We start from the raw sequence: 8,596 nt of genomic DNA, 5'->3' as shown, positions 1-8,596 counted from the left end.
AATATTAGCCGTCTTTTTTTTTACATCTATAGACGTTTACGCTTAAACTTGATATGGACTGCTAAGCGTCAAACTTTAAATATACCTCTAAAATTGCTGCGATAAAATTTGTACTACTAAATTTCAATACGCATTATACTCAGATATAACTGAAATATGTGCCTATGTTACACCCTCTGCACTAATTCTATTATTCTATGCGTGTCCACTATTCAACGCAACTGATTCAGCTATATGTTATACAATATGGCCACCAGAGGTTTGTGTCTCCGATTTTAGGTACACACTGTTATGTAGCTAGTTATTGGGTCCCCTAAGCATTATCTAAGCGAGAATAAGCGTTTTTTTTACGCCCAAACGTAAACGTATACGGGTGTAAAAAAAAACACGTCTATTATTTTCCGTTGGATTCGCTATCAAAACTACTCAACGGCGCATTTAGAAAAATACCACGATTCATCAACCCTTGTTTTTTGATAATTGAAAGTGTTGGTAATAAATACAATTTTCCGCTTAGTGTAAAAGTGAAGTGTGAAGAATAATTGAAGCTTAAGAAATCCTTTTCCTTAAAATTTTAGGATACAATTTTCCTTTGGCAGTTGGATCACCTCCGTTTATTTTATTTTTATTTTAGAGAACAAATTTTCTATCAGCTGACTATCTTCTATAAACTGCGGGAACATGTTTGCAACCACGATACAAAAATAGCATTCGCTGAAAGCGCCCAATGTTTCACAGTACTATGACAACAGCTGTTAGATCAGACAAAGCGATTGTTTATAAACAGCTGGCCAGATTTATTTTGTAAGAATAATTGCACTCTCCCTGTAATATGGATATTTCTAAAGCAACAAACGCCAACAAACTAAATTTATGTCAAACATATTTTAGAGGTAAATATGTAATATAATGAGACACCTTGATATCAGCCTCTTTTTTAGTGGGTTTGGCATGTCTGCCTTTTGTGTGGGCCATTAACGTTGTCTGGTTTTTCGACGAAGCATTCCGAGTGCCATCTTACCCAGAACAAGAAAAAATAAGAAAATGTAAGTGCTGTACAATATGTAATATTTGTTCTAAGGAATTAATCATAGCCTATTTTTATTTACAGATGTAATCATGTCGCTGATAGGCGCCTTTCTTTGGACGGCAATCATAATAAGCTGGGTTGTCATATTTCAAACCAATCGTGCTGAATGGGGCGAATTCGCCGACCATATAAGCTTTGTAATACCCGCGGGAAGGGCCTAAACGGGAAAGACAATTCTAACTATAATTTAGTATGGTATTTTATTGACCTTTAACAGGCCATTAAGCTGTAATCATAAGTATTTCTATACATTTTAAACAAAAAAATAAAAAAGTAACAAGAAATCAATTAGGATCTTCTGCTGATTCATTCACTCCCTCTCGTATGTCTTGCAGCTTTTTTTCAAAATATGATTTATGTAAAGTCAAAGGTAGTGACTTTTGCCTAATCAAATAATTCACATTTCCTTTTGCGGTATAAGTATCATCTCTGATTAATTCGCGCAGCGCCAAATTTTTCTTTAGAAGTTTATCATAGTATCCTATACCAGCTTCTACAAACTGTGGGCCAAGCTGGCACAATTTCTTGTCTATGTCTGTATCATATTGTACTTGGTTAAAATCTTTCATAAAAGACCATATACCAATACCAAATAATCCCAATATTGAATACATAATAATACGCAACTGAAAGAAGGGAACCGGTTTAATATGAAAAATTTATCTGGCGAATTAAGTAACTTACACTGAAAGGTCGTGCTAGCAGATTCATTCGCATGTTCAAGTAATGACCAATTGTGTAAACGGAAAGAAATGATATTGATGGAAACAATGAATTCAACAAAACCCGATGTGTTTGCAGTTGTAATATTGATTTACACAATCCAAACAATTGTTCATCCTCCGTTAAGACTATGGCATCTTCTAATAGCTTTCCTGCATCTGAACTCCATTTAATACTTTGATCACGGAAACGTATTTCTTGTCGATTAATATCACTTTTATCAGCGTAAGAAAAATTGATGGGAATTCCTATTAGGGCACCAAATCTAGATTTCGTCGAACCTTAGTATTTAAATCAAAGTTTTTAAAATGAATATTTATCTATTAGCAAATGTATTTATACATCACCAACCCGCTTGAAAGAGATCAAACCCGTAGACTGTAAAAGGTTTGATAATTTTGCGCTCATATTCATCCAATGAAAGTATATCCAGCGCATTTTCCAACCGAGCCTTCACCTTCTCAGGCACAGGACGTGGTATACCATTTCTAAAATAAGAAAAGAGTTTGTTTACTTTGCATATTTCAGTAACGAATTCATGCCGATTTTACTGATAACATTCAACAAATTCCTTGTAATAATTTAAGCCAATTGTATGCGGCAAAAAGTTCATTGCGAAAAGGCTCACACAAGTTGCACCGGCGCCAAACAACAAAGTACCTCGCCCAGCCTGCGTTTGAAAGTATCCAAGTATGCCACGATTTGGAATACGTTCCTTTTTCATTTTTATTTATAATTTATGTAATTCAAATTGAAATTACTTTAAACCCAAGTGGCGAATATCTTGTATGGGTATATTATGACAGCAACTAACAGCTGGTTTTGACAGATCTTATGCCAGCTGTGTTTAGTAATTTTAGGTTATGTATTACTAGGGACGTTCGGTAACTCTATACGAAAATAACCCCCATCGGGTTAGGGGGTCAGAATATACCCGGGTTGGTATTCCTGTCGTAAGAGGCGACTAAAATACCAGATTCAAGAGGATGTGTAGCGCAACCCTCCAGGTTGCCAGCGCAATATATAGCTTCTCCAAACCCAATTGTCAACCTCGCCAACCGCGGCGAATTCGGTTTCACTAACAGACGAGGCTCTGGCGATCCCAAACTTTTCATGGAACTTGGGTGTGGGGAGAGAGGGATGGCCTGAAGGTTCAATGTGGCCATATACATCGTTCCCTAGATGGTTTGGCTAGTGCCTTAATGGTGCTGTGTTACGGAGCGTACCAGATTAGTATCCGGCAAAAGACCATCACATCGATAACACTCCCCAAAGCCTTTGGGGAGTAACCTTATCGATACAACAACAACAACAACAACGCCCTTAATAAGGATCCAGAAACATCGAGAGGGGTATTAAAAGATGCGTAGAAGTCTAGAAAAAACATCGAGAGAGGTGCAAAAGACGCGTAGAAGTCTAGAAAAAACATGGAGAGAGGTGCAAAAGACGCGTATTGACTTCGACAACAATAATCCGAAGGAGGAAAATAAAAATTTTGTCTGTCCGGAGATATGTATATGCACTTTAAGTTGCATGCATTTAATTCTGATCGCACCCCATTTGTGGACCGGCTAGGGTAATTTTCTATAAGCGCCGCCATGGCAGGAAGGTGTTATGAGAAAAAATACTATAGATCCCACCACCGGTTTTGGAGGGACCCATGGTCATTTTTCGGTTTTTCGTTAATCGCGTCTTTTGACACCTCTCTCGATATTTTTGGACGCGTATTAGCAGTCGATCCCTGTTCTAGACTATTACCAAAGATATTTCCAAAATACCGTACCAAAACCAAGGTAACATCCATCGTATTTTTCCGCAGAACATGTTTCTGAATTGGGGACCTTCGGCCCCATAAATAAATATCTTCCACAGAAACAAAATGTTTAGTTTTCGCGATCCTGGATCCAAAGCGCGTTTGTTGATACACCTCCCGATATTCTTGGACGTGTATTAACAGTGTCATGATGTTGTATTGAACTACCTTTGAAAAACTTTGATAAGGAATGACAGAAAATACTTCCACGCTTCCCAAGGCAGCCGGTTCTATGTACCGGAGCGACTCGGGATTTTTACCGACCAAGGGCTGTAATATCAGTGTAACCCTATTTCATTTCTTGCTGCCTCGTCACAAATTGTCATCCTCCCCGCAGATCCTTGGAAGGTATTGAACCCAATCCGGGGCCTGTACTTACCCCAGAGTGACGGCATCTTCCCCGTGCACTTCAGAATACTGCAGTTAAACTGTAATGGGTTAACTGGGAAGATCACGAAGATATTTGATTTTATGCAGCGGCAAAACATCCACATTGCTGCGATCCATGAGACAAAACTCAACGCAAAAGCTCTGCTTTGCAGTCCTGCTCTGGGTATAACGTTCACAGAGAAGAAAATATTGCGAGAGTGGAAATGGAGGCGGTCTCGCATTTATCACCCACCACTCAGTGCAATATAATCTATTTCATCCCTACAGGCGGATGGTAGGGGCGAGGTTTTGGCGGACCAAATAAAAGAAACGACGTTCTGCACGATCAACATATGGTAGGAATGTAACATTGGCATCCGACCACCTACCCATACTCCTTTTGCTCGAGCGATCCGCTGTCTTCATCGCTACTGAAAAACGCGTTTTCATCAATTTTAAAAAAGGAAAGTGGGAAGATTACAAAACTTATATTGACAATCGCTTTGCGCTTCCCACGGCAGTCGGCTCTATGTAGGACTGTCATTTCAGGGTACACTGCTACAACAACAACACCAATCGCTTTGTTGTCATCCCTATCTCGACTGATGTCAGTCAAGGGGAGCGTGATTTCCACAAGGTCATTGAATCCGCTTCGGCTCCTTTTATTCCCATCGGAAGAGTCCCGGAAATCCGGCCTTATTTTCCAGCGAAGGCCGCAACTCTAGCAAGAGAACGTAACCTTATAAGACAGCACGACTCCGGCGACCCACAAATAATGATATAAACCAACGCATCAGATTGCTTGTGGATTAACACAAGAGGAGCACTTAAATAATTGTAACCTCTCTACCGGTGCAGGTAAGCTAGGGTGAACCGTAAAGTCTCTATCGAACTATCGATATCTCTCCTATCGCTAATAGCCAAGACCCTTGAAGCGATTGTGCTTCCTATTTCACTGCAAATTTGCGCCTTGCCAATCATCAGCATGGCTTTCGAAAACTACATAGCATTACCACCGCACTAAACACCATTAACACGCAGATAAATTGCGGATTAAATCAAAAACCCCACCTTAGGACAGTACTCGTTGCGCTAGATCTATCAAAAGCTTTTTATATCACGGCACGTTACTGAAAGACTTGGAAGGATCCTCCCTCCCTCCACAAAAGGTCGGAGATCGATCGATGAGCTTTGTAATAAAATAAACGGCTATTTCTCTGATGTTGTTGTTGTTGTTGTAGCAATGTTTCGCCCACCTAATATCTGCGACCGATCACAAATTGTCATCAATATCCTCTAACGGGAGTCCGAGGAAACTTGTTGTTTCGACAGGGGTGGACCATAATGAAAGGGGTGTTAGAGGCGTTGGTTCCACATTACAATTAAAGAGATGGTTGGTGTCATGTGGGGACACATTGCAAGCGGGGCATACGTTTTGTATGTCCTGTTACAGTATCCAGAACGAAGTTGAGCCAGAGTGACTCGCGTTTCCCTGGGGAGTATGCGTTCCTCTTCCGCAAGATTTGGGTACTGTTCCCTGAGTACTGGATTCACCGGGCAATTCCCGGCATAAAGGTCCGACGCCTGTTTGTGGAGTTCACCAAGGACCTGCTTGTGTTTTTTTGCTTCATACGGCTGAGTTCTCAGGTGCCGTATTTCCTCAAAATGCTTACGGAGATGACTCCTTTAGTCCCTAGGTGGTGCTGGCTCATCAATCAGATATCTGTTGGGATGCCCAGGTTTCTGGGTATTCAACAGGAACTGTTTGGTTAGCATCTCATTTCTCTCCCTGATGGGGAGTATTCTCGCCTCATTATGTAGATGGTGTTCTGGGGACATAAGAAGACAGCCCGTGGCGGTTCTGAGCGCAGTATTTTGGCAGGCCTGTAGCTTCTTCCAGTGGGTAGTTTTTAGGCTTGGCGACCATATAGGGGACGCGTAGCACGCAAACGGCTGGACAATTGCTTTGTATGTGGTAATGAGCGTTTCTTTGTCTCTTCCCCAAGTATTGCCAGCAAGGGATTTGAGGATTTTATTACGGCTCTGGATTTTCGGAACAATTGCGGCTGTGTGCTCACCAAAATGTAGATCCTGATCAAAAGTCACACCCAAGATTTTGGGGTGTAGGACAGTCGGTAGCGTAGTGCCATCGACGTGGATGTTCAAAATGGTCGACATTTGGGACGTTGAAGTTGTAAATAAGGTCGCGGATGATTTAGTCGGCGAAAAAACTGGAGAGATCAGGGAGGTAGCAGTTTATTCTGTTGCAAAGCTCATCGATCTGTGGGCCCGGGGCTGTGGCCATTATTGTGCAGTCATCGGCGTAAGAAACGATAGTAACTCCTTCCGGTGGCGAAGGTAGTTTTGATATGTAAAAATTAAACAAAAGTGGGGATAGGACTCCACCCCGTGGGACCCCTTGTTTAATTCTTCTTGGCTTTGATATTTCGTTTCTGAATTGCACCGGTGCCTGACGACCACCCAGATAATTTGCGGTGCACCTTTTAAGACCTGGGGGAAGGGTAGACCCTTCCAAGTCTTGCAGTAACGTGCCATGGTTGACCGTATCAAAAGCTTTTGATAGGTCTAGCGCTACGAGTACTGTTCTATGGTGGGGCTTCTGATTTAAACCACAATTTATCTGGGTGCTAGTGGCATTTAGCGCGGTGGTGGTGCTATGGAGTTTTCTAAAGCCATGCTGATGACAGGCTAGCTGCAAATTTGCTTTGAAGTAGGGGAGCAAAATGGCTTCAAGCGTCTTTGCTACTGGCGATAGGAGAGACATCGGGCGATATGACTCTCCTATGTTAGCTTGTTTCCCAGGCTTAAGTAGCGGGACCACCTTGGCCATTTTCCATTTTTCGGGTATGATAAAGGTGGAAAGAGACAGGTTGAAGACATGTGCTAAATATTTGAAACCCTCTTTCCCTATGATTTTAAGCATCGGCATGGCTATGCCGTCTGGGCCCACTGCTTTGGATGGTTTAGCATGACCGATGGTATCCTCAACCTGTTTGGCGGTGATGGTAATTGGTGACGCGCTGAACTTATGTTTACGTGCGTGTCTGTTGGCACTCCGTCTATTTTTGTCGACCGTAGAATGCATTATGTATTGTCGGCAGAAAGCGCTCGCTCATTTTTTCGCATCCGACAGTACCTTATCGCCGAAGGCAATGGAAACTTTGTCATTATGCCTAGATGGATTCGGTACGGACTTTACAGTGGACCAAAGTTTACCTACACCGGCAGAGAGGTTACAACCGCTTAGGTGCTCCTCCATTTTGCCCGATTATGTTCATCCACAAGCAATCTGATGCGTTGGTTTATATCCCTTATTTGGGGGTCGCCGGGATCGAGCTGTCTTATAAGGTCACGTTCTCTCGCTAATCTTGCGGCCTCTGCCGTGAAGTGGGGCCGAATTTCGGGAATTCTACCGGCGGGAATGAAACGAGCCGAGGCGGATTCAATGACCTTGCGGAAAGCACACTCCCCTTGGCGGGCATCAGTTGGGATAGGGAGAGCAGCAAAGCGGTTGTCTGTAAAGGATTTGTATTCGTCCCACTTTCCTTTTTTTAAGTTAATGAAAGTGCGTTTTTCTGTGGCGATGAAGTCGGCGGAACGCTCGAGCGAAATAAGTATAGGCAGGTGGTCGGATGCCACTTGTAATGAACAAATATACAAACATATTGTAACGAATTTGCTGCAAATCCTCTTATTTGCAATCCTCTGCTAAGTTCGAATCACTAAACTGTTGAATAAATAACTCCAATATTGAATAATGGAAAAATGGCCTTTATTAAAGTACTTCACAATAACACTTATACTTTGCTACTCGCTGGCTTAATAACCAAACTGATTGATAACTCAAATGAAACTCTACTATTGGCCGCCAGATCGCGTGATAGCTCAACTCAAACTGAATTTTAGCGCCCCTACATCTGTCGCCTTTTATACTCTTTGGTTTCCTCGTTCGCCTTTTTCTAGAATCTACTAGCATTGTCCATGAGCTCTCAAACTTCTCAGCTATAACTAAAGTTGCACAATTTTATACATCTTTTAGGCGCTTCCAGAATCTACTAGTCCAGTAGCTCTCAAACTTCTCAGATATATGCATGTGTTTGCGCATTGACTCTCCGCTGTTCGTATTCGTACATGGTACATATGTGTAGACGCAATTATTTATTCGTTTATGTAGATACATAAAGATTGAATTATTGATGTGAATGTTTGTAGTTTACAGTCTCTCGCGCACACATAGGCGTATAAGTAAATGCATCTGTGTGTGACATCTTTCGGCTGCCTTATATATGTGTATACATGATTTGATTATTGACGTAAATATCGCTTAGCATCGCCTTAGTGATGGTATAGCTTAGTGATGCTAATATCCGTGACAATATGTATGTTCATACTTTTACATATATATGTACACTAGCAGACCCGTCAGACGTTGTTCTGCCCTAAATTTGGTCTACCTGCATACATTTTAATAAGCTTTTTCTCTCTAACTCTGCCCTCCCCTCTTCACTTCTTCTTAATCATTTTATTCTCTCCTCCCTCCGTCTTTTTCGCTTCATCTATCTCTATTTTCGTCTCACTAT

The 8,596-nt window shown here is 41.6% G+C and overlaps 2 protein-coding genes across 2 annotated transcripts; one reads left to right on the top strand and one right to left on the bottom strand.

Annotated features, from left to right (window-relative positions):
• Positions 1 to 735: 735 nt before the first annotated feature.
• On the top strand, positions 736 to 1,403 carry pen-2 (presenilin enhancer). The gene is made up of 3 exons (XM_067777908.1): positions 736 to 893; positions 942 to 1,046; positions 1,112 to 1,403. Exons 1-3 carry the CDS (start codon positions 833 to 835, stop codon positions 1,249 to 1,251), a joined length of 306 nt encoding a protein of 101 aa, XP_067634009.1. The 5' UTR covers positions 736 to 832; the 3' UTR covers positions 1,252 to 1,403.
• On the bottom strand, positions 1,272 to 2,606 carry LOC137246883 (transmembrane protein 177). Its single transcript, XM_067777906.1, has 4 exons — positions 2,365 to 2,606; positions 2,165 to 2,301; positions 1,775 to 2,094; positions 1,272 to 1,716 (listed from the first exon to the last, which is right to left on the bottom strand). Exons 1-4 carry the CDS (start codon positions 2,535 to 2,537, stop codon positions 1,375 to 1,377), a joined length of 972 nt encoding a protein of 323 aa, XP_067634007.1. The 5' UTR covers positions 2,538 to 2,606; the 3' UTR covers positions 1,272 to 1,374.
• Positions 2,607 to 8,596: the final 5,990 nt, after the last annotated feature.

This window comes from Eurosta solidaginis, chromosome 3, assembly GCF_040869045.1.
Source record: "Eurosta solidaginis isolate ZX-2024a chromosome 3, ASM4086904v1, whole genome shotgun sequence".
Taxonomy (NCBI): Eukaryota; Metazoa; Arthropoda; class Insecta; order Diptera; family Tephritidae; genus Eurosta; species Eurosta solidaginis.
The sequence above is the reverse complement of the archived record's forward strand: the minus strand, read 5'-3'. Positions and strand labels throughout refer to the sequence as shown.

What these genes read in the sequence shown, in the direction of transcription:
- pen-2 (XM_067777908.1), top strand. Translation starts at nt 833, where the DNA reads ATGGATATTTCTAAAGCAACAAACGCCAACAAACTAAATTTATGTCAA. An exon ending in ATGTCAAACATATTTTAGAG is followed by an intron (nt 894 to 941) that starts GTAAATATGTAA and finishes CCTCTTTTTTAG; the next exon opens with TGGGTTTGGCATGTCTGCCT. An exon ending in ACAAGAAAAAATAAGAAAAT is followed by an intron (nt 1,047 to 1,111) that starts GTAAGTGCTGTA and finishes TTTTATTTACAG; the next exon opens with ATGTAATCATGTCGCTGATA.
- LOC137246883 (XM_067777906.1), bottom strand. Translation starts at nt 2,537, where the DNA reads ATGAAAAAGGAACGTATTCCAAATCGTGGCATACTTGGATACTTTCAA. An exon ending in GAATTTGTTGAATGTTATCA is followed by an intron (nt 2,302 to 2,364) that starts GTAAAATCGGCA and finishes TTCTTATTTTAG; the next exon opens with AAATGGTATACCACGTCCTG. An exon ending in TGCTAGCACGACCTTTCAGT is followed by an intron (nt 1,717 to 1,774) that starts GTAAGTTACTTA and finishes CCCTTCTTTCAG; the next exon opens with TTGCGTATTATTATGTATTC.